Source organism: Marmota monax, unplaced genomic scaffold, assembly GCF_021218885.2.
Source record: "Marmota monax isolate L192 unplaced genomic scaffold, Marmota_monax_Labrador192_F-V1.1 WCK01_AAM20220418_F8-fsc00081, whole genome shotgun sequence".
Classification (NCBI taxonomy): Eukaryota; Metazoa; Chordata; class Mammalia; order Rodentia; family Sciuridae; genus Marmota; species Marmota monax.
Window position 1 is genome coordinate 3,051,852 of NW_026695234.1, and position 25,732 is coordinate 3,077,583.

The 25,732-nt window shown below is 49.3% G+C and overlaps 1 protein-coding gene across 2 annotated transcripts in view; it reads right to left on the minus strand.

Moving 5' to 3' along the window:
* The window catches only part of Grik4 (glutamate ionotropic receptor kainate type subunit 4), a 408,987-nt gene that overhangs the window by 144,958 nt on the left and 238,297 nt on the right, over window positions 1–25,732 (minus strand). For both annotated transcript variants that reach the window (XM_046438798.2, XM_058577098.1), the window contains 3 exons: window positions 19,212–19,376; window positions 7,069–7,166; window positions 2,343–2,508 (listed from right to left, as the gene is read on the minus strand). In XM_046438798.2, the coding sequence (XP_046294754.2) occupies window positions 2,343–2,508; window positions 7,069–7,166; window positions 19,212–19,376 (429 nt within the window). The remainder of the gene's footprint in view (window positions 1–2,342; window positions 2,509–7,068; window positions 7,167–19,211; window positions 19,377–25,732) is intronic.

Sequence of the window (25,732 nt, forward strand, 5' to 3'; positions counted from 1 at the left end):
AGAGCGGCGGCCACGTACAGGTGGTGAGCACTTGATGTGTGGCCAGTCAGGATGAGGAACTGGATTTTTAGTCTTATTTGATCTTAATGAATTCAGATTTAAATTCAAAGAGTCTCGAGTGACTTGGAGCTACTGCACTGGTCAACAGAACCCCGGGGGAGCCCAGTTTAAGAAATGCTGGTGTAATGCTGATGGTGTATGGGACTATGATCCAGAGAACCGGGGCCAAATCCCAGCTGGACCACTTCCTCATTATGGCACCCTGGAGAAGTCGAGCTACTCTCTGACCCTCGGTCTCCTCTTTTATAAACAAAGGGGTTGGAGTCTCTATTCACTGAGCTCTTGCCAAGCCCCCTCCGTGGACCCCGGTCTCCAGGGCACCTGCATTCCCTAGGAGTTCAGACCCATCCTTCACTGTCCTGACTGCTTCGTGTGCAAAGGTCCTGCCTGATCTCCAACAAGGCTGCTTCACTTTTGAGAAAAGACACTGTGCTGTTCTTCTGTCTCTCACAGAGCCTGGCACGGAGCCTGGCACATAAAATATGGCCAGTAAATAAATACCTGTTGATTGACTAAGTGAAGGACTGGCCTGCTCTTGCACGTGCCCACCTCATGGGTTCCTCTTAGGAGCTGCTTGTTGAAAAAGACCCGAAACCACCTTTCTGTTTCCAAGCCTGAGAGTCCCCAGATCCTTGGGTCTGATTCAGGTTTCCCAAAACTAGTGCCCCAAACTAATTGTTCCTTGAGGGTGGGCCTATGATTGGAATGGCCTTTACCCAGAGGACATTCCTAGGGGAGAGGCCTTAAGTCCCTACAGTTGATGCAGAACCAAGTCCACGCTCCCTCACCTGCCACTCAAGGGTCCCCGCCCCTTCCGCAGGCGCTTTCCACTTCAGTAGAGCCTCTGAGCTCCAGAGGCCTGCTTCCTCCCCCCCTCGTCGGGCACACTCTATCTCACTTCTCCACTGACTAAGATCTTCGTGATCCTTCAAGCCCCATTTGAAGCCCTGCCCTGGTCCTGAAGCCCTTCCTGTCACCCTGTGCTCAGGATGGCTCCTCGACTAGCCACATAGCACATTTGACACTGACCACAAACTACTGGGTGCCTTCTCCCACCAATGGCAGGGTCACGTCTCCTCTGCCTCCACTCCAGAGCTCTGGAAGAAGTTCCGGACACATAGCAAGAGGACCGACATCTGAGTGTGGGCCCTGCTACTCAAATTGTGTGACCCTGGGCAAGTCACTGCACCTCTCTGGTCTCAACTTCCTCTGATGGGGATCCCAACACCTCCCAAACCACTGGGTGGTTGTAATAATTAGACAAGGTACACATAAAGCATAGAGTTGGGCCTCAGTGACTTGTTTCTTGAGTACCACAAAGTAAAGACCCCATGGAATTGTGTCGAATGAATGAATGAATACACGTGCCGGGGCAAGCAGGCACACAGGTGTTGACATAGGTGGTCCTGACCATCATGGGGAGGGGGCTTTTGTTTTTGGGTGCCCTCGGGATTCCAGGATGCGGGGAAGACTTGAGAACTCTGAGTAGTTCTGAGAAGGTAAAGAAGGGAGCCCGGCTCCAAGATGGAGCATCTCTACCAGTGCAGCCCAGGAAGACCTGCAGGGTAAAAAAGCCGGGCAGGCCACAGGTACCAGGCTCAAGCACTGGTTCCCAGTGCAAGCCAGTGCCCGGCACCTGTTGACCGCATGTGGGTGCAGCTGCAGAAACACACAGACGCTCCAATTTGCTGGGAGGCGTGGGCTTAAATTAGCTAAATCTCATAAACACTAAATTTATGTCACAAATTGTCTGAGAGTCACAGAAAGTGCATTTCCAAAGCCTGCATTTGCGGAAAAAAAAATGCTTTATCAGGAATTGACCTTGGACCTTGTTCCATCAGCAAAACCTGCTCTCCAGGGGAAGAAGCTCTTCAACCCATCAAGTACAAATGCATTCAATTTATATTTTCCCTCTCTCTCTCTCTCTCTCTTTGTATCTCCTTAACAATGAGGCTGAAAATGTGGGAATTGAGTTTGCAGATGCAAAAAGGTTTGGCAATTGGCCAGTCTCCCTCTAACCTAGTTCCTTTCTGTTCTGGCCATGTCCAGGGAGTCCTGGCAAAGGGTACACCTGGACCACGGGCTCTTTCTCTGTCTTACACACACACACCAACACGCACACAGGTGTACACGTGGACGAACACCTGAACCTGTTGGTTATCAGCCTGGGATCTGAGAGAGACCTCCCTTCCTGGTGGGGGAGCCAGGGGCACAGGGAGCCAGGAGAGGATCAACAGGATCCACCCACCTGTTAGAGGCGGATCCAGCCTAGGGACACTTACATTCTGCTTTGGCACAGATGAGGCAGGCGGTGGTGCAGTTGAAGAAATTCAGGATCCCAGCTACAGCCACGCTGATGTCGGTGTTGCTGGGGTGCAGGTTCAGGGTTGTGAATCTCTGGAACTGGAACTTGACAAATTCCTCTGGGGCCACTTTGAAATGAGGGACCTGGCAGGAGGAGCAAAAATGGGCAGCAAGGAGCATCCAAAATGAGTGAGTAAAAAGGGAAGGATGAGGGGCGGACCAGGCTGTGGAGGGAAGGTCCCCGGACACGACCCTGTGTGCACACCAGCAGAGTTGGAGCTCACAGGACCCAGCACAGGGGTCCAGGGGTGGGGGAGGGAGACAAGATGGCATCCCCGCCAGGACCCCACCAGGAACCTTTTGGCCAGAGACCTGTGTAAAGATACGGGGGAGCTGGGAGCTGGGTCTGCCAAACTGGGAAGGAAAAAGAAGAGGTTTTATCCTCAGAAGAAGGGCCTTCTGCTGGGCAGAGACAAATGGGTCTTGAAATCCTGGCCCTGATAATATTTTATTTGTAGTTACTAAAGCAGAGCAGAGATGGCAGAAGAGAGGAACACTCCCCTGGGGACCAAGAGAGAAGCCCCTTAGCCCAGTCGACAGGTGTGTAAACCAGCTCCCAACCAACGTCCTGGGTGAATGTCCAGGGCGACAGCAGGGCAGGAGGGGCCCTGTGCATATGTGGGGACCGAGGCCCGGCATCTAGAGAAACCATGGAGAAGCCTCTGGATGGATTCCTGTGAATAAATACCTGCTCTGGTTTCATTAGGACAGTGTCGGCTTCTGTCTGCATCTATTGCTGACATTTCTGAGAGGCACTTCCCTGCCTTCTGCCTCTCTTTCTGGGAAAGAGATATTAACAGGCTGCAGTGTCTGCTTTATTGTCAGCTTGGGCTATCTGGTATGTAATAGGGAAGTTAAAATGTAATAAGCTGCCAGCCACCTTGATTTTACTCTGCCAGGATCATCCTTGTCACCCTATGCTGAGGAGCTGAAGGGGAGGGGGAGTTTGTCCCAATGTTAAAGCCAGTAAGGTTGAAAGTAGACAGCAGGAAGAACTTTCTGATGGTGACTTGGTTGGATTCTAGACTAGATTATTTAGAAATGGTTACAGAAGTTTTCTTTGCCTTGCCTGGCCCAGAGGTTGTGCTGCCAGGAGTCTGGGAGCTGTGATTGTCCATGTAAGAGTCTACTTCTTACGTCTATAGTCCCAGCAGCCCAGGAGACTGAGGCAGGAGGATCGTGAGTTCAAAGCCTGCCTCAGCAAGAGCGCTGTGAGACCCTGTCTCTAAATAAAATACAAAATAGGGCTGGGGATGTGGTTCAGTGGTTGAGTGCCCCTGAGTTCAAACCCTGGTACCTAAAATTTAAAAAAAGAAAAGAAAAGAAATCTACTTCTTTATTCTTTTTAAGTTTTGGGGAGAAGTTGGCCAGAGACTAGAACTCTTCTGAAATTGGAATGGAAGGAGAATAAAGATTTGATTTGGCCAAAAGAGAGAGAGAGAGAGAAAAAAGAGAAGAATTACTGAATTCAATGAGGGTTAGCCCTTGAACTTCAGAGAGAACACGACCATATTTTGTTCAGCAGGGGCACAGAACTCACAAGAACCAGCGAGTCCTGAATGATGACTCTCGGGAGAGGAGCTGGCCTGTGTCATAAGGGGCCTTTCTCCCCACTCACACTTTGCATCCCACACAGTTGATCTCGAATGAAGAACAAATGCACCTTGACAGGAAAAGAGGTTACAGAGGGTCAAGATGAAGTTCAAGACTGGGCCGGGGGGCGGGGGTGCTGGCTGGTTTAGACATCTGAGCTTCTCTGGCAAAAAAGGTCTCCTGGTGTGGCCATGAAGGCTGCTGATTTTCAGTAGCAGCTAACCCGTTAGGGCATTGGGCATCAAGCACCTCCAATAGTGCAGAGCCCCTAGGGAGACCCACAAAACCATGGTTTCCAGTCTTGGTTTGGTGGGGGAGTCCTTCAGGAAGATGAAGGAAGCGTAGGTTTTGGAGACTGTAGCCCTGGGTTTGCATTTAGGTCCTGCTGTGTGATTTGGGGGCAAACCACTTAACCTGTCTACACTTCAATCAGACGGAGACAGCCAGAGGCACTTCCTAAGAAGAGCTCTGGAAGATTCAATGAGATGTCGGGATGAAGAGCGGATGGGAATAGCTCTCTCCCACCAGATCCTCAGAGCTCGGCAATGCCTTTTCTCCCTCCACTTTCCTTTCTCCCCCAAAGGTCAGAGTTCCCACAGAGATCCCAGAGCTGTGAGTGCAGGGCCAAGGGTGGAGGGGCCCCTGGGAAGGGGAGCTGTAGGGGTCTCCAGCACAAGGCACCGCAAAGGCCGCGGGGCAGGCAGCCAGCTGCTTGGCATGCCCAGCCAGGGAGGACCCTGCCCGTCCTGCCAGTTGTCTCTCTAAGAAGATCAATCCATAATCGATTTGCAATTGCAAATGCGTCCCAGGAAGTCGTCCTGGAGGTGTGGAGAGAGAGCATCAAGGCAGAGAGCGGCCAGTCGCCAGGGCTGCAGGGACATCAGCAGCATTTAAAGGGATGGACTCCTGGGTGAGAAGTCCACCGCTTTCCCCAGAGCCAGAGGGAATCGGTGGAAGGCTGTTCGGCCTCATAAAATATTAAAAGAAATGCATAATCTGAACAGAGAGGAAAGGTGGCTCGGGAAGGAACACGACCAGACAAAGGAGGGGTGACCGTCTGGCGGCTCCCTGGGCAGTGCAGCCTGGCAGGCTGGTCCCTGGCACAGAGCCAAGGTGGGACATTGCAAATGAGGGGCTCAGCCTTGGGCCCCAAAGGCCAAATGGAGCTGAGGGATCTGCTGGCTGAGATGAAGAGCCACTGACTCCCACGAGGAGGTCATGTTCAAGTGGGTTTGTGGGGAGGACAGAAAGAGCCAATGAAGAAAGAAATGGGGGAGAAGAGAAAAGAAAGGGAGAGAGAGAGAGAGAAAATGGGAAGCAGAAGTCTTGGCGACCTCGGCTGGTGAAGATCAGAGCCACCGCTGAAATAATGACCTGCCACATATCTGAGCTATTGTTTGGAACATGGCAGAAAGATTTCAATTAAGTATCAAGCGAAACTCCTGGACTGAGGACAGTAAGATGCTGGAAGGGACTGAGAGGGACGGAAGCTGCTTTGTGCCCTGGGCTGGCCAGAGTCCTCTTCTAGGTGTGGGAGGGGAAGGGGATGGGGAGCTGTCAGCATGGCCCCAGTGGGAGGCCAGAAGGGCAAGCCTGCCCCTGGAGGAGCAAGACCACCTGGGACCAGGCTGGGGCTGCAAGGCACCCAAATGTGCTGATAGCAATTCTTAGGGCTCATCAAACAGGGAGGATTAATATTCTGCACAAAGGCTCAGGGACTCCCAAGCCCTCTGATCATAACCTCAAGGGAGTAGCTTCCAGGAGGATGTGGGGCAGGCAGAAGCCTATCCACAGCTCCCCGTTTCTACAGGGGTGGCTTCCTGGGGAGGCATCCAGTCTGTCAGTTAGGGGGTGTCCCCTCCTATTTCCAAGAGCTGGACCTGCCAGAAGTGAAGCTTCTGGAAACCCGAGGCTCCAGGTCTCTAACGCAGATGTAAGGTGTTGCCTTCTCCCTAGGCTCCTCCCCTGGCCCCTCCTGCGCCTCTGCACCAAGCTGCAGCTGCCCCCAAGGACCTGGCTGGAAGGCCGTAGGAGCAGAGAGGGGTTAAGGGGCCACCTGCTGCCCATCTCCCAGATACAGCTGAAGGGGAAGGACTGGCGGACTCCAGGAAGGACGTAGAAAGATGCCAGCAACAGAGACTCTCAGAAGTTCCAAGTCCATCTTCTCCAGGGAAGAAGGAGAGGAGAGTGGACAGAATAGGGAGGCGCTGGTGCTCAGAAACTTGCCCCTCCCACATTATTCTCTCTTGGAGCTAGAACCAGAGGAAAGCACCTCAATACTTTGGGAGCTCCCCGACCCCGCCCAGGAAGACTGTCCTGCCTGAAGGAGTAGACCAGACGCTGGAATCGGTGAATGAGGGAAGAACACAGAATAAAACCCCTTTTCTCAAGAAATATAAAATAGAGGCTTTCAAACTTTATATTTTGCAATAAAATGTAGCAGTGCCTTCCCCTAAAGGCATTCTACCCCAGAATCCCAATGGATGAACAGATCACCACAGAGCTGGCCACGTGGACTGGAGGGCTCAGACTTCTGTCCTCTTAGCCTCCTTCCCCACCACCACTTACCAGCCTCTCCACCCCATCACCAAGAGGCCACTGGAGACACCACCTTGGGACTCTTAAGAATCAGGAGCTCAGCTTGAAAATCCCATTATCAAACATCTCCCCTGAGGCTCCCCTATTAAAATAATTTGGAGCAAAGTGAGCTCAACCGAGGACTATGTCGTTTTATTTATTTATTTTTATGTGGTGCTGAGGATCGAACCCAGGGCCTTGTACATGTGAGGCAAGCACTCTACCACTGAGCCATAAAAGAGACAAGGTCTCCCTGAGTTGCTTAGGGCCTGGCTTAGTTGCTGAGGCTGGCTTTGAACCTGTGACCCTCCTACCTCAGCTACCTGAACAACTGGCTTTACAGTCTTACGCCACCATGCCATGCCCAACCCAGTCCTGATGGGCCCTTCCGGCCCCTCCAAATCCATGATCCCTATGGGGCCCAGGCCCAGGCTTTAGCCTGCAGATATCCCCTCAACCCAGCCCAGTACTCACCTCTTTCTCCCCACAGATGTTGCTGATGATGGAGCTGGAGGCCGGGCTGGATGATGGTCCCAGGACAGCAACCACCCCCTTGGGGAGGATCTGACACACTGCAGCCAGAGGTAGGGACAGGAAAGGAAGCAAGGCACCCATCAGGTGGCGCTTGGTTCAGCTGCCCCCTGGGTGGTAGGCTTGAGTCCTTCAATCTGCATCGGCTACCTCTCACCTTCTACCCACCCTCAGCCCCAGCCCCTCTCCAACCCTTCCAAACCTAGTGTCCCTCCTTCTCCCCCTGGACCACTGGGCTCTAGGACAGTTTTATTGGAGTTTATGGGCAGTATTAAATGAGGAAATGACCCAGGTTATGATAACATACGGCCACAGCCAGCCGGGTATATAAATCGTCTGGGCTGTCACCGAAGGACAGAGGCTAATGGAGGAACCCTGAGATGCCCTCCCGGCCTGGTCTGCAGTGGGGTGGAGGCAGCCCGGGCATGTGCCGCAGAGGTGGAGGGCCCAGCTCCCAGAGTGGTCACACCTCCAGTTACCCAGAGTGGAGGAGGAAGAAGGGCGGGAATACAGGGAACAAAGGTGGCAGGATTGATGCAGACAGACAACAAGAAAGCAGGTTCAATAGGAGGAACCAAAAGAGAATGAAAGGCAGAGGGGGCCCCACTGTCAAGGGCTCCTCTGTTCACCTCCTCCCCTAGCACGTCAGCCACTGTCCTGACCCACCAGCAGACCTGTGACCTCGCCCTGCCTCCGCTGGGAAGGTGCCCTTCCCTCCTGGACTCTGGGCAGTCATCTGTCAAATGTCAACTCAAATGCCACCTTCTCCTAAGTCCTTCCTAGGTTATTTAGGTGGAACTAACCAGGCCTGGGGCTTCCAAGGTCCCCATTTTGTGCCTGTATTCTAAGACACTTGCAATTGTGTCTACTTTGGTTTATTGCTTCCAGTTGGGCCCCAGGAGCAGGCGCCAGACTCCTTTCACTAGATTTCAAACCCCTTGCAGGAACAGAGCCATGCTTATTTCTAAACTGCCGCTTCTCATTTCTTCAGTGTCTACATTTTCTAGACAGTAGGTGCCCAGTATACATTTGTCCAATGAAAGCATGAATGGGTGGGAATGGTCAGAAGAGGAAGGAAGGATCTAGAACATTAAAATGTTAGAGACCAAGAAAGGAAGGACAGGAGAAAAGTGGGGGAAACGTGAAGAGAGAGGACAAGAGCTCATTCTCTGTCTAGGCACTTGACATCAGAACCGAGACTCTGCTGTCAGAATACGCCTCAAAGTTCCCCATGCATGACGGGACATCCTTGTCTGCAAAGCCCAAAGCTTCATTTCACAAATACTTTCCCCCACTTCACATTAGGAGTAAGGCAGCCATTTCTGGGCCAGGAAGCTGCTTCTTGAGACAGCTGCAAAGCCACACCTGCCCCCCGGATGTTCTTTCTCCTGAGTGAGAGTCCTAACCACTGGCCAACACGGCCAAGCAATCATTGGAATGGCACCCAGGCAGCAAGGCAGATGGTGGGGTCAAATCCCAGAGTGGCAATTGACCACACCAACTTCACATCTTCCAGGCCTCCTCTTGGCTTAGCTGCAGCTCCAGCAGGGACCCCACAACCTCCCAAATCTCAGCCAACCCCGAGTCTGCATGCAGAGGACACCTGAGGGGGACTCATCAGCTCTAAGTGTCAGAACCATCCCAGGGGCAGAGGAAGTGAGGACCAGGCCTCAGCCCTGACAGCCTCTTCTAGGTTTAAGCTATTTTCTTGCAAGTGACATCGAGTGATTGCAGCCTGCCTAACTCTTAACTGGCTTGATAGGTGCTTTCAGTTTGTCACCCCATCTATCCCTATGAGGGTCTCCCCTCTAGGACTCTTACCTCCTCTTTACCAATAGGAACTACTATCCTTGAGGGACAAAGTGACTCCCATTAGGTCACACACCTGATCAAAGTCAAATCCAGCATTTGGGTTTCAGCCTCTGGACCCTGTCCAGGGTTCATCCTGCCCTCTCACAGCCACCTACTTCATCTGCAGGACTCCCTGCAGCCACTCTGTCACCCAGCTCTTATCAATCCCTTACAGCCCACCTTGTCCTTAGAATCCGCTTTCTCCAAGGTCACCATGACCAGTCACTGGTCCTCGTCCAGGTCTCTTTGTGCAGCATCTGCTGTTGCCGAGCACACTGTTCGCTGGAATTTCACGACTCCCTCCAGTCCTCACGCTCACCCAGTTGTCTGAGCATGGTTTCCTCTGCTGACTCCTCTTCCTTCTCCCATCTGCTAAATTTAGGTTTTGCCTGGGCCGCCCTCTATCTGAAGGCTGCCCTTGCCTCCTCTCTGCCCAGATGATCATATATTCTAACCTATGGCCTGGTTACACAATCAAGTTCCAAGCACCCGCTGGATGTGACCTCAGGGCCTTCTTTCTAGCATCTCACACTCAACAAGGCCACCGGTGGCAAGGTCATCATGCGTGTGAACTCTGTTGCGAGGCTGTCTGAGTCTGAGTCTCAGGACTGGCACTTACTGGTTATGAAAACTTGAGCAAGTTATTAAATCTCCCTGGGCCTATTTGCTTACCTCTAGAACTAGGATACTAACATCACCTCTCTCACGGGCACATTGTAAGGATTAAAGTGAGTTAATACATACAAAGTGCTTAGAATGGTTCCTTACAACCCTTCTCATTGTTCCTGATAAATCATGTCATATACATATATATATACATATATGTATACATATATGTATATATATATGTATATATATGTATATATATATGTATATATATGTATGTATATATATATATGTATATGGTGGGGGGTAGCTGCCAGTAATTGAACTCAGGACACTTAACCACTGAGCCACATCCCCAGCCCTGTTTTATATTTTACTTAGACACAGGGTCTCACTGAGTTACTTAGTGCCTCATTTTTGCTGAGGCTGGGTTTGAACTTTCGAACCTCCTGCCTCCTGAGCTGCTGGGATTACAGGTATGTGCCACTGAGCCTGGCTTATATTATGAAGAATTTGATCTTATACTTTTATGAGGAAGATTCACCTTGTCCCCACTTTACAGACAGAAAAACTGAGGCTTAGAAAATGCAAGTAACTTGTTCAAATGGATGTGGATAATATATGGTAGAACTGTATTTGACCTTGGAGATCCATCAGGCACCAAAGCCCAGGCTCTTAACCACTCAATTTTTCTCCCCTTAGCTCCTCAAGGTCAAAGCCAGGCCCACCCTTGACCCTTCCTTGCTAAATCTATTCACTCACTACTGAGTCGGGGGCCAAATCTGCCCTTCTGACATGCTCACATCTGGCACCCTCTCCTTCCTACACAACTGCTATTGTGTCTGGTCAGTTCCTTTGGCCACCTGTCTTCCAAAGGGAATCCCTGTCTCCAGCATTCTTCATTTCCAATCCTTTCTCCAAACTGTGAGGCAAATTATAATAATAAAGCAACGATCTGCATGTTCCTCTAAGTCAGAAAGCTTGTCTTATTTACCCTGGTACCCTCCATACTGAGCACAGGGCCTGACGCGGAATTATGTGTCCAATAAATCACTGTCCACCACACTGAAGCCCGCTCAACGCTTTCCATAAATAAAGAAACTAAATGTCTAATCATAAGGGAATCGTTATATAAAGTGTGGGTCATACACGGAAATGGAATATTATTTAGGAATTTAAAATGCTTATGAGCAGTTTATAATAGCATTAAAAATATTTATGTAATATTATTAAGAGAAGGAAGCAGGAAATAAAATTATATGTCCATCTATCTGAGGGCTCCAACTTGGCAAATTCAGGGGATAGTTATGCACAAGGAATGACTGGAACAAGATGTGATGAAAACCAATGTTTATTGAGTGCTAATTGTGGCCCATTCAAAGCATGTTACAGGAACTTTTACCTATTGAGTTCTAACACAACCTGGTAAAGAGGTACTATTACTGTACCTTTCTTCATAGACACAAAAACAAGATGGAAAGAGCAGGGTGAAGATTCAGCTGCTGACCCCCAGGCTCCAGGGCCCTGTTCCTTCAGCACAGGCTCCCATGGAGATCAGTGATGGACACTGCCTTGGCTGCTGGGACGCTGAGTGACTTTCTTCCTGTTTTACTTCCTTTGCTTTCCAATATGGACATGCACTCCTTTTATAATGTCTTATAAGGAAAATGGCATAATAATAAAAAGAATTCCTCCTGATGACGAGGAAAATTCAAGTGAGTCTGGTCTTCCTGTGACCCTGCTTTTCTGGCCCTTTCTCTCACGGTGCCACTTCCCATGCCAGCTTGCCTAGAATGTTCTATCTGCTTCCTTATCTGTCCCCGAGTGGTTATCTCTGATGAGACCAGGGATTCCTAACTTGCTGCCTGGACCTGAGGGAGAAGTCAGGAGTCTGAATATTGTGGGGGGGATCACATCACTCTTTCCTCTAACCCCAGCTGAAAGGTAGAATTTTCTTCCATTTTGAAGGTAGGCAGCAAACCATGGTCTAGTAACAGTGTCTGTGACTTGGTCACCAACAGAAATCACCAGTGTTTTTGTATCACATTACAGAGCTGTAGATATCTTGAAATGTCATTTATATTCATTACTACTTCAAAATTACCCTAGAAGTTACACTCAATGCTGGGCTTAGCTATTGAATACATTAATAAAGAAGCACAGGTGTTAATATATGACTATTAAAATATTTTAACTGCATTTCTGTACAATTAGTTTCCATGGTCATCTGAACCATTCACTATTTTGTCCACTTTAAAACAATTTTCTGGGAAGGGTCCATTAGCATCCTTAGTCTACCGTGGTCTACACTGTCTCTGGCCCTCTCCTGGCAAACTCCTACTGCTCCTCTAACACCCAGCTGGGATCTTGCCTAAGGCATCTGTCCTTCCCTACATCTGAGTCAGCTGCCTTTCGGAGACAGGGAAATTTCCCCTGCTTTCTAAATTCCGAGCCAAGTTCTGCCCCAAGCAGGCTCATGATGTTGGCTCTCAACAGAAGGAAGTTTCTCCTAAAAATAAATTCTTGCCGAAGTCCATAATCCATAAGGCTCTGAGATGGGATGTTTTTCATCAAACTCATTTAGTGGCAAAATCTGATCTAAATAGACAGATGTATAGCTATCTACTGGTTAAGCATTCCTAATCCAAAATCTGAAAGGCTCTGAAATCTGAACCTTTTTAAGCACTGACATGATGCTCAAAACATTTAGGATTTCGTATTTCGCATTTTCAGATTAGGGATGCTCAACAAGTAAAGTCTATGCAGTGAATATTTAATTTTTTTTTTTTAAACTGAAATTGGAAACACTTTTGGCTCCAAGCATCTCAGATAAGGGTACTCAACTTGTACAAAGTGTGAATAAAAGAATACAAGCATGCATTTGTTTGGGCTTGGCATGTCACTGGAGATGTTCTTTAACATATGGCCTGAGCACAATATGACCATGCCAGTGTCTTAGATTCTGGATTCTAAATGCATTGGGTCAGGGGTTTGAGGACCTATGCCTGTCTTCGGAGCTCCTCACACCCATGTCCATGTGTCCATTTCCCTGGATGGATTATAAGCTGGTTGAGGGCAGAGGTCAATCTATTTAGTCCTGGCAAAAAGGAATTGCTTACCAGACATTTGCTCAACTGAATTGAAATGATCCAAAATGAGTTGAATGAAATTGAACTCTGATCTTCTAGCAGCCATGGCCTGGGGATTTGCTGGGATCACACAAGTGGTTTTTGTCCCTCTGAAGGATGCCCTGCTCAGCAGAAATGGGGACCTTCTAAAAAGGGCTGCAGCTGTAGAGCTCCCTGGGCCCTGACTCCATAGGCCAGGGCGTCTGAGTGAGGACTCTGAGCAGTTTAGGGAGGGAGAGCAGGGAAGGGAAACAGCTTTACCTCTGCCTCCTGGGGAGAGGAGAAGAGAAGGAACATGGAGATATGAGTGGCACTGCCATGGCAACTAAGTTTTCCAGCCAGCAGAGGAGTCAGAAGCAACTGTTAGAGCAGCTGCTGGAATAAAGGACTGGGATGCAGAGTGGCAGCCGGTGGGGGGACTTCTTCCCCTCCAAATGCCAGACCTGGCCTGGAAACTAACTCCCCTCAGAAACCGGGGCTGGACAGGAGCACTCATGGGAACTCAGCTCTCCCCAGAGACTTCACTGGTCCCTCCCCGACAGCAGAGGGAAAGGGTGGCTCTGGCGCAGATTGCCCAGAGGGGCTGACCCTAGGGACCTCTGAGTCCCTCCAGCTTCTGAGTCCCCTCAATGAGGGCAGCACTTGATGAGCACTCGGCCACCCTCTGAGCCCAGGAGTAGGTGGGGGCAGCTTTATGGAGCTTTATGGGGCATGAAGACAATCCTAGCTTCACGAGGCTTCGAGACACTTCACTGTGCCAGAGCCTGAGAGTCCCAGCGGCTGTGGGAAGAGGTCCCTCTTTGTGCCTGTTTAGGCCACACACAGAACATACAGATAAGCCATGATCATCCCAGGGCAAGGCCAACAGTCACCTCAATCCGTTCTCATGAACGCCTTCCTTACTGAACTCTCCATGTTGGACAGTGGGCTAGATAGATTGGACGTGCTGTTCTCAAGCCAAGGAAGGGGTGTGTGTAAAGGTGGGTGTCCCAGGTCTATACCATCCTGCTCCACTACAGAGTGTCAGAGTTCCCTAAGGGAAACATCAGAGGACTCGAAACCGCCATCGCTTCCCTCACTAGCGGCACATGTGCAGGACCCCAGTCTGGTTCCAACCATTGCAAGAGGAACAACACCATTTACTGGAGTTTCCCAAGCGCCAAGCACCCGGCTGGCAGGCACACTATCCCACCTGAAGTCCTCAGAATGACCCGAGAGGGCGGAGCTGCAGTGCCGATTCTCCTACAGTTGGCGGGAGCCGGAGATGCTCACCGAGAGCTCAGCCCACGCCAGGAGCTGCTCTGAGTCCTTGAAGCATCTCTCATTTCATCCTCACAGTGACTCCATGAAGTGAGAACATTATGCCCATTTTGGGGAGAATTCTGATTATTCTCCCATGAGGATGTGGGGGCCTAAGACAGAAGCCCAAGGTGTGGGCAGAGCCAGCGCTTAGAATCCTGGTACATCCGCTCCAGCCCCAAGTGTGAGCACCAGTCTACCTGGCCCTCTGCCACCTCTGCCCCTGCATAAACTCTCCTGCACAGCCATGCCAATCTGCCACCCTGTCCCAATGGACCCTGTTTTGTCCTGGTTCAAGCCTCAGCTCATGCTACTTACTACACCATGTCCCTAGCTGCCTTCCTCCCCTCTTGTTACCTATTGGGCATTCTAAGGTCTGCTCCTGAGGCCTCACCTGACCTCTGGCCTGTGTCCTAGCTCTGACTTCCCAATGCCGTCTCTGAGCCACTCCCCACCCACACATCCTCAGGATGATGTCACTTTGCAGATGTGCAGGTCTTAACTTCTTCCTGGGAAAGATCATGAACCTCAGTTTCTCCATCTGTAAAAGCAAAGGGCTTGGAGCAGATGATTTCCAACATTGTTATAATTTTATGCAGCTCTGAATCTTTATAATGTGTATGTGACACAGGTAACTCAGAGACGGGGAGCAAGGGGAATGTTTGTTGAATGACTCGCCATTATTTGTATGTCTTTATCTTCCAGCTTCTTACTCTTTTGCTTTGCTCTGACTTTGATTTATTCTACCGAACTGAGGGAGGGACGTTAACACCCACTTAGTAGAGGCAGCTCCGAATCACTGGAAATTATGCCCATGGAAACTTGGAGAAGCTCAGGGGCCTTGCAAGAGGAGCACAGCTCCTCAGAGCCAGAAGAGCACCCACCATGCCCCATGCTACGTGCACTGCAGTAGCACGAGACCCCACTAACCAGTGTGCTTCTGGGTTTCAAGGGGAGACAGCTTGGACAGCTGGTGGCACGCATGGCCTCAGAGACCAACAGAGGCAAAGGCCAGGGGTTGGTAGGGAGGCCCCTGCTTCTAGCTCTGCAGTAAATTAAACCTCAAAACATTTATGGCAGCAGCAGAGACAGTGCCTCGGGGCATCTGGGTGGTAAAGGGGTGGCGCTTAGTTAAGCTCTAATACATGAGCCCCGCAGGAGACAGAATGATCTGTGGAACAGGAGGGCGATGCCTCCCCGGAGCTCCCTGCAAAAGAAAGGCTATGATGGAGACAAGACAGTGAAGGGAAGAGGAAGGGCGGCTGGGGTGGGGGGGAAGAAGACCTAAGGGGTCTTGTCCATCCTTTTATTTCAGATCTGTGGGCGGTGTGGAGGGAATTGGAAAGTCAGACATCTAGAAGCTGGAGGCAATAATGGTGAAAGGGCAGAGATGGGGGGATCCCATGTGGACTGAGGAAGTTTTACAAGTGACCCTCACTTGAACTCAGCCCACTGTATGAAAATCTGTCTGTTTGAACCAGATAGAACAGGGGTTGATTCTCGACTCCTCTATCTTTCCAGTTTCCAGGTTGGCTATTAATTAACGCCCTGCATGATACTTCCTATTTCCAAGTCTCATGTTCAACTATCAGATGAGAGTGGTGACCGCCAGACTCCAGCATCTTTATACTTGATCATCTTTGATTCTCGAAATAACCATGGCTTCCCTGGAATGACTCTCCCACCCCCAAAGTGATTCATTAAGTATGGTGTGTACGGAGCTTTTAGAAACCCACCTATTACTGAGAGCCGGGTACAGCTGTACCCTGCTGGATTGCTACAGCCTCAACTTCAATCAGAGCCTCCACCTCCCACAACCAAAAACATCCTCACCAGGGTCTCTTTGTTCTCCTTGAAGCAGATTCCCTGGCCACAGGGTGATAGGTATGGGGCTGAGGCAGTTTCCCAGGGCCCCAGAGAACTCATAAATTTTAAAATAAACAATCCAAATTAGCCGCAGGCCACTAGCTCAGGGAAAACAGCCTGTGACATTGAGCATCAGCTAGCATGAGTGACCCACCCCAACTTCCAAAGGCTCAAAGCTGTCAGATGCATCAAGCCCAGAAAACTGGAAAGAGAAGGGGAATATCCAATTACAATGGGGCCAACATGAAGCATGCCACCTGAGAGGAGCCCTGGAGATACTGCTGCTCCTGGGTGAGGCCCAACTTTGAAACAGAGAGGGGGTCCACGTGACAGCCTGGAAGAAGCCTGCTCAACTGTGACAGGAGAGGACAAGGCCAACAAGAAAAGCCATGGCTACCACTTACTGAATTCCTGCCATGTGCACCATGGCAAGCACCCCACGATGGAATCCATGAGGCGATGTAACCAGCACCCTTGTTGACACGTGCGGAAACTGAGGCACCAAATGGTTAAACAGCCTGCCAACACCGCACAGCTGATCAACAGCAGAGACAGGATTAATCCTGGTCAATCCAGTTCCCAAAATCCATGATCCTCACCTTTATACCACGCAGGCTCCCCAAAGTAGGGATCACAGAGCTGCTGGCCTCCCTCCCTGGAGGTCCTTCCCCTTGTTCCTTCCTTCCCACCCTATTCCCACTGACATCCAGTCCTGCCCCATCCTGCTTTCGCCAGCAGCACCAAGACCCCCCTCTCTTTGGGAGGGAAAAAGCCAGGCCGGCATCTTCCCATGAGGTACCTGGGTGGTGTGTGCAACCTATGGGAGGGTGCGATCTGCATCAGATAAAGGCCTTGGGGGTAGAAAGATCCAGAAGCCCTCTTTTCTAACAAATGCTAATCACACCTTAAACACACCGAGATGTAAAAGCTTAACCAAGAACCACTTGCTAATAAAATACTGGGTGCCTACAAGAAGGCCACTCAAAAGATACCCAGAGCCCTGTAACATGGAATAAAAGTATCAATTTCCTTTGTTCCCCTGATTCACCTGGCTTAATATTTTAGATGTATCGACTTTAGGAAGACAGCCTGCAAGGGTCATCAGGAGGGGAAATTTCCATCTGCTAATGACACCATTCACCACAGGTAAATCTGTGCTCCGGGTCCCGCTAGGGAAGCCCAGAGGAACCAAAGGAAAGAAGTGAGCAGGTTGTTTTTCAAACTATGGGCAACAGAAATCTGGACGCCTGTCTGAGACCTGGACAAAGAAACCCTGCAGACTGGACTAACAGAGCCTTAAGAAGTCATTGCTGGTGTTTCCAATTTCATTTGAATGATCTTGGGAAATCAGAATCTTCTTTCATTCTACTAGAAATTAGCCTCCTTGACAACTAGGGACTTTCATCTGTTCCCTGCTGAGTCCTCATTGTCTAGATTAAAGAGTAACAGGCACTCGCTAAATACTCATCAACTGACTGACTGAATGAATAAATGATGGACTATTTCGGTACTTGTTCCACCACACCCTCTTCTGGAGCAATCTGTGCCCATAGATGCTGCTGGACTCATTGGCCCTGTTCTCTACAGTATGAACCACCTTCCATCACAGCTACCAGATGAGGCACAGACGCAGTCCCCAAGGGTCATCAGTAGGCAATCTGTGCAACACCTGTAACTTGTGACACTGGTCACATGACAAGATGAGCTAAACAGATGCTATGCTCTACCTTGGGGATCCAGAGGAAGAGGCCCTGAGGGGAGGTTGCCACTGATGTGCACTCCAAAGAGAGACTGCAATCCCCCCCGGGTGCAGGGACCAGGTCTGTCTTGTTTCCACACTGTTCCCAGAGCATGATGTCTCCAATCATGCCATAAATAGAGCAACTGCTCAATGAAAGTTCCTGAAGGAACGAACAAAGAGCAAAATTGGGTGGGACTGCCATTATGGGACAGTACATGATGGATAAGCCAGAGAAACCAATCTAGCAGAGATGGAAGAGTCTGGATCCAATAGCTTGAAAGCATTAAAAAGTTGTGAAAATATGAGAGAGAGGCTGGTGGGTCCTGGAGCCACTGCCCACCTCCCTCTTTACAATATCCCACTGCTCTTCTCGGGCAGTGAGGATGTGTTTCTTTTCTTGCAACAACAGCAGGCCAGGTTAGAGCATGGCTCATATGGAAGACCAGATGCCTGACATAAATACTCAAGCAAATTATTGTTTGTTTCATTTGTTTGTTTTTCCATTGGGTGTTGTTAAAGGTTCATATGTGTTGAAAAAGGAGGAAACAAGGACTTACCAGGAGGTGAGCAACTTAGCTTCACCAGGTGTTCCCACCATGATGTTCTGCCTCTCCACAGGCCCAAAGTAACAGGTCCAATCAATCATGAACTGAAACTTTCAAAACTGTAGAGCAAAATAACCTTTTTCTCTTTTTAAGTTGATTATCTCAAATACTTTACTACAGTAACAGAGGATTGATTAACACAGCCCTGTACCTTCCTTCTGCACTGGAACTGTTCATTTTCAGCTTAGCTTCAAGACACTGGCCCACTTACTTGGGTCTAATCCTATGTAGTCACCAAGGTAACCGCTGCAAGGTGCCAGAGCATCACAGTGGAGGCGTAGTGGGTCACGCACTGGGTTTGCGGAATCTACTCATTAGTTCTGTCATCAGGCAAACTATTCAATATCTTTCAACTCCATGGTTTTTCCCCCAAAGGATGAATAACACTTAACTCTCAAGCTATTGTGAGAATTAAAAGTAGTGTTCATCACATAGTAGGGGCACCTGATATGTGACTTTAGTGACCTACTGTGTATGCCTGTACAACACTGCAATTCAGAGGATTTTCTCATATGTTAAGTAGTTTAAATCTCACAATAACTTGCAACATTTGCAAAGAAGAGCCTAGAATTTCCATTTTATAGATGAAGAAGTCCCAGTTTTCTACAACACTGCCCTCAGCACATGAAAGCAAGACAAGTGACCCAACAAGCAGTGGCTGAGCTCCCATGGGAGGGCTCTACTTCTTCTTTCTCAATCATACACAAGATTTCATTTAAGGATATGTGCACAAAATTTCCAGTGGCTGAATGAATCAGTATATGAAGGAATGAATGAACGGGAAGACGAATGAATTTGTATTCTGTCTCAGTTCTATTCTACACAAGATTTCCAACAAAACCTGGGAATCTCATGCAGGCCGAGAACCCCATAGGACCTCCAGGTGCTGGTTTCTCTCCCACCCCTGGGTATATCTACATCAGAGTCCTGGCAACAGGTGCAGCTCACACCACCAGCTCGTCCTCTGCCGGCCCTGTCCATTCTACGTACTGGTTTCTGCAGTCTCGTACTCGCTGTCTCTGAGAAGCTCAAAGATGTCCACTTCGACCTTGGCCTTGCCCAGCCTCTCAGGAGCGCGGTTGATGCGGTTCTTGGCCAGGGTGATGGAGAGCCGCTCCCCTCTGCTGCATTCCATGGGGTCGTCCAAGATAGCAGCTGTGGGCAGGCAACCACATGGAGACAGTTGATACACTACCCATGACCGTTATCCCTCCTCCTTCTACAGCCTCCCTTCAACTGCCATCTTCCTGTTCCAGGCAGCTCCACAAATCTCTTTCCACCTTGACATTCTCAGAACTACCTCCCAAGGAAGTTCTCTATGCACTTTAGGGTGTTGGTTTGCAGACACCTGTAGGAGTGAATTCTGATGCAGATGTGCACCAGGGAGTCCTGCAATGCCAAGGCTGGCCACCAGGGGTCCCAACTGTATGAGGTCCCTTCCCTGGGTTCAGGCACAATGAGGTCCTTGGCTCTCATATGTCTACAAGTGCTTACACAGGCATTCGTATGTGCTGTCCTTTGAAAATGGAATTCTTGGCATATGAGAAATGCTTCCTGGGGAGGGTGAAGACTAGAGGAGGCTAGATTTGCAAGGTAGAACTATGGGAACAAGGAGCAGCTGCAGGATACTGCTGAATGCTGCCACCCCAGGCTCTGATGTCCTGAGCCATGTCACTCAAGGGAGCTATGGAGCCTCTAGGAACTTCTTGTCTTCTCTCAACATTAGTAACAGTAGGACAACCTCACAGGGCTGGAATGAGGGCACAATTAAAATAGTGAAGGTAAGCAGCCCATCAGATGGACTTTATCAGAGTGACATTCAGTGTGGGTGACTGGAGTGGTGAAGTACCAATAGCTGCCCAACTTCTGGAAGCAGTGTGAAAGGCTACTGTTATGGAACCATAGAAAACTGGGTTCAAATCCTAGTTTCACTGCATATTATTAGCTTTGGGACCTCAGTTTTCCCCCTTGGAAAAAACCCACACCAAAGTGGATGTGTAACCGATGTGAATCTGCAATATGTATACGGGGTAAAAATGGGAGTTCATAATCTGCTTGAATCAAATGTATGAAATATGATATGTCAAGAGCTTTGTAATGTTTTGAACAACTAATAATAAAAAATAATAATATGAGATAGTATGTGCTCAACACAGTATCTTGAACATAGTAGGTACTCACTAAATACAGCTACTGAGATCCTCATTCTCTTGATAGGGAAAGTTACAAAATCGAAGATCCGCACACAAAAACTTGTATGCAACATTTATAGCTGCATTATTCCTGAGTGCCAAAAAGTGGAAACAAATTAAATGTCCATCAAGTGATAGACAAGAAAATTTGGTTTTCTCTGCACTAGAATATAATTCAACAATAAAAAGGGACAATGTGCTGGCTCATGCTAGGACATGGATGAACCTAGAAACATTATACTAGTAAAAGAAGTCAGACATGAAAGTCCACATATTGAGCGGTTCTATTTTTATGAAATGTCTAGACTACGCGAATCCATAGAGACAGAAAGTAGATTACTGGTTGCCTAGGATTAGGAGATTTGTGGAAAAAGGGAGAGTGACTGTTACTGAGTAGAATATTTCTTTTGGGGTGATGAAAACGTTCTAAAATTGATTATGGTGATAGTTGCTGTATCCCTGCAAATACAGTAAAAAGTACACTGAATTGTATACTTTAAATGAACGAATTATATGACATGTGATATATATCACAAGAAAGCCATTATAGAAAAAAAATCAATGTCCAACTTATCTTTGAGAGGTGGAAGGAAACAGGGGGAATCAAGCTGAACAGACTTCTCTAACACACGGCCCCTGAATCTCTGTGACTACGACGGCAGAGAGACCCAGGCCGTGCTGTCTTTTCTGTATATTGCTCCCAGACTTACTTCCACCATTTCACAAATGAAAAAGGAGACTACAGAATATTACAAAACACTTTTTATGATTTGTTGATATATTTATATCATAACCCCTTTGAATAATAAAAGTTAAATCTAAATTACTTAGGGTGGCCATATATGGGGCCTCTATAAATTGACTAGCAAAGTCCATGCGAACCTGAGGTGATGGGCCCCGTGCAGGAGTGACCAGAGGACTGTGAATGTGTGACTGAAGAATTTGGGCAAGGTAACCTCAAGGAGCAAGACCAGATAAGATGGTTCCTTGGGATGCAGAACTGAAACAATTACACTGCTACACCAGGATGCCAACTTTAGGACTGGAAGAAAAGAGGAAATAGAGGAGCGCTCCTCAAATAGTGTTCCTTGGTGGAGCCCTGGGGCTCCTAGAGATGGACAGAAGGCTGACTGAGGGCATCTAGCCCCAGGCCAGTTTCAACCAATACATCTTCATATCCACTGGTTATAGATTCCAAGGTTCCACATAAGACTTGATGTGGGGGAAAAGGTTTTGTGGTTAAAAATACAAAGAAAACATTTAGAGCATCTGGAATGTCAGGAACTTGTAATGTCACCAAGCATGAATCATGGGCAAGAGACCCCAGGCCCACAACACATCACCTTTATATTATTCAATGACAACCCTGGGGTAAGTGCTTAGTAGGTACAGTCTCTCTCAATCTCTGAAACAACTCTGCAAGATGGGTGTTTATCTCCACATGGAGATGAATGATTGAGTCCACCATCTTGAAGCTGGAGAGCAGGAGAGGAGAAGGTGAACTCAGGCTGGCTTGACTTTGGACCTTCCTCCTCATGAAGACCTGTTCTCCAGGGACACGAGTTGAAGGCAGGGTGCAGAGGCAGGACCCAGGAGACTTGTAGGCACTGTGAAGGAAGTGTCTCCAAGGCAAATCAACTCTGAGACGCCAACAGTGACAGGCTGGAGCCTGGGCCTCCAAAAATATCCCCAGGTAATTTCCCTATTTCCCTCACCCCACTTACATGAGGTTTTATTATTTTGGGGGTGGGGGTACCAGGGATTGAACTCAGGGGCACTCAACCACTGAGCCACATCCCCAGCCCTGTTTTGTATTTTATTTAGAGACAGGGTCTCACTGAGTTGCTTAGTGCCTCATCATTGCTGAGGCTGGCTTTGAACTTGTGATTCTCCTACCTCAGCCTCCAGAGCTGCTGGGATTACAGTTGTGTATCACCATGCCCAGCCAGACTTTAGATTAGAGTAGCTATCCCTCCCTTTGGGCCATGTGATCTCAATATTACCAACTTTTCCATCTACAACTGTTATAGTTTAGATGTGTGAGAGATAATGCAAGGAAGCTTAGAGGTGAAATGATTGGGTTCCAAGAGCCTTAATCTAAGTGCATTGGTCCCCTGATAGGGATTAACTGGGTGATCACGATAGGCATGCAGAGAGTGGCTGGGGGAGGTGGGTCATTGGGAGCATGCCTTTGGGGTTTATATTTTGTCTGTAGTAAGGAGAACTCTTTCTCTCTGCTCCTCAGTACCATGTCCTAAGCTGCTTTCCTTCACTCTTCTACCCTGATGTCCTTCCTAACTAGGGCCCTAAGAAATGGAGTTGGCCATCTATGGACTGAGACTTCTGAAACCATGAGCCCCAAAACAACCTTTTCCTCCTTAAAATTGTTCGCATCATGTCTTTTGGCCACAACAGTGAAAAAGCTGACTAAAACATCAGCCTACTAGTTATTTAACAAATCAGTTGTAATGAAATAATTTCTCAGAAAAATGCCTGTCATGGTTTGGATCTAAAGTGTTCCCCAAACGCCCATTTGTAGAAGCTTGGTCTCTGATCTATTCAGCCACTGGGAGGTGGGTAAGAAAGTTAGGTCCCTTGGATGTGTCCTTGAAAGGGACAGTAGGACTCTGTTGCTGTTTCTCTCTCCCCCCTCCCTGCTTCCTGGCCACCGTGAAGGGACCAGCTTGCTCCACCATGTGCTCCCCACCATAATTTTCTGCCTTGCCACAGCCCCACAGTGATAGAGTCAAGTGACTATGGACTGAAACCTCCGAAACCATGAGCCAAAATACATCTTTCCTCCTTTAAGTTGATTTATCTCAGGTATTTTGTCACCGTGGTGGAAAGCTGACTAACAATGCCCACACACTCTGAATCTGGGAACTCAGGAACATTTTGACCTGGATGTTGGAGTTACAGAGTCATGCTGGACTTGTCCCTGTATCATAGCTACACAAAAGGCACAATTAAAGCTGTACTGAAGGAAGTAGCACTCATTGAAGGGTCTGTGTCAGAGCTGATTGGTTCCATCTGTTCTCTTCTTGCAAAGGACACGTTTAAGCTGTGTGCCACTGATTCCATGGCCTTTGTCTCTCCCACATACATGGTGCATCCCTAACTCTTAAAGTGACTATGCTTGGAAATAAGTTTTTAGGAGGCAACTGAGATTAAATGAGGTCATGGGGTGGGACCCTCATCTCATAGGATTAGTGCTTCTCTCAGAAGACAGCAGACAGGCTCACTCTCTCTACCACGTGAAGACACAGTGAGAAGGCGGCCATCCTCTGTCAGGAAGAGAATCCTTACTAGGGAACCCAAGGAGCTAGCACCTTGATCTTGAACTTCCCCACCTCCAGACCAGTGGAGCAGTGAAGTTCTACTGTTGAAGCCACTCAGTCTAGGGGACCTCCTTATGGAAGCCCGAACTGATGAAGCTGATGTGTTAGCACAAACCCAGAGGAGCAGGACTGCCACCAGTGTGTAAATGGACAACCAGCTCACGGCACCACTGGGCACACTCGAGACAGAGATAACAGGCAGGCAATTAGGGAATGTGAGAATCTTATATTAAAGGGGATCATGAGATCCCCTCTGCACCCCCATCTTATTTCCCACCCACAAGGTTGGTTTAGCAGGGATTCTGCACTCACAGGCACTTGGCAGGTGCCAGCCAATGCGCTAAGGTCCCACATCCCATCCTCCCACCCTCCACTCCCATGCTACTCTGGGCACCATTTTTCATTAAGGTTTTAGTTCTAGACAGTGATTAATTTCTGGCTGGGAAAAGCCTCACTGGGTAGTTGGTTGGCATCAAACATATTGGGATCAGGATAATTGGGATGACAATAGGAACCAGATTCTGGGGCTGTGGACACCAAAGACAAGGTAGAGGCTCAGGCTCTCTTGGGACATCAGAGGGACATATCCCCACCAGGCAACTACCAAACAGCACACTTGTTCTTTGGCAGTCCCATGAGAGGGGCCAGATGGATGAGGGAGAGCCACGTGTTCGAGACTTAATGTGCAGCGGAGGCTTCTGGCCTGCACCGTGTCCCTCAGGCCTGGCTGCCCAGCGAGGCGCCCGGCGAGGCCAGGATGTTCAGAGTTCCCAGCTGCTGCCAAATGAGGAGCAACATGAGCCAGCACATCCTCTGGCCCTGGGGACTGCGTACACGTAAGTCGACCAGCAGTCACAGTGAGGCTGGAAGTGGGGACTGCAGGGGCCAGGGCTGAGATGGCCACACACACACACACACAGGGACCCCCCTTTCCAGCCATGGGGATGCAGCGCACAGTGATCCCTCAACCCAGGTAGACTCAGCATGTCTTCCCATACTTAGGAGCCAGGGGTCGTGGCCTTCCCACTGAGTCTCCCCACAAGCCCCAAGCACTGTAGTCTCTGCCCAGTTCTCCCTGAGGCCTGAGCCTCACGGCAATGAAAGGGTGATCTGCTGACTATGCCCATCCCCACCCCAAGCTTCCCTGCTGCTCTAGTCCCATGCCTGTGCCAGCCCTGGAGAGGGCCTGGCTTTGCCTACTGCCACACCCTCTAGCTCAGCCCTGAGTGTGGCCATGACTACCCAGGAGAGGGATGTCTGCCACTGACCTGCTCAAAGGCCTCTGGGCCTCCTTATTACAGTCTCCAGAAGGGGTCTCAATCTATCATCCAGAAGTGCCCAGGCCCTGCACAGCCTGGCTTCCACCCACCTTTGGGGCTGCAGCATCCCCTTCCACCTGCACAGTGACAGAGCCCCGTGAAAAGACCTGGACTGGCCTAGCCTCCCTCTTCATAGCTTTGTTGATGCTGTCCCTGCCCCTTGACCTCCTTTCTCCAGCAGGCCTCTTTCCCTCAGGTTCACCTTTTCCAGAAGCCCCCCACAACTCCCCAGGCCTCCTCCTCTGGATTTCCTGAGAGCCCCTGCCACCCCGACGCTGCCACGGAGGGACCTTTCCATTTGTCTCTGTGAGAGTCCTCAGCTGCTTATGGTTTGTAAGCCCAGAGTGATCCCTCCTTCCCGTCTTCCCAGATCCCCATCCCAAATGAACTCCCTGTCCTTGGAACTCCCTATGGCCCTGTGCCTCTGCCCTGGTGTTCTTGTGTCTGCCTCTCTATTTCCCCCTAGACAGTGGACTCCTTGACGGTGAGGACCACAACTGACCCTCTGGGTAACTGCAGTTCTGGACACACAGTGGCTCTTGGTGAATTGCTCCCGAGTGAACCAACAGTGTGAGGTCACCTGCATTCCCATTCCCCACAGCAGGTGCCCCCTATGACACCTAGTGGTGCTGTCAGCTCTAGAAGTGAGGGCTGAGGGCGGC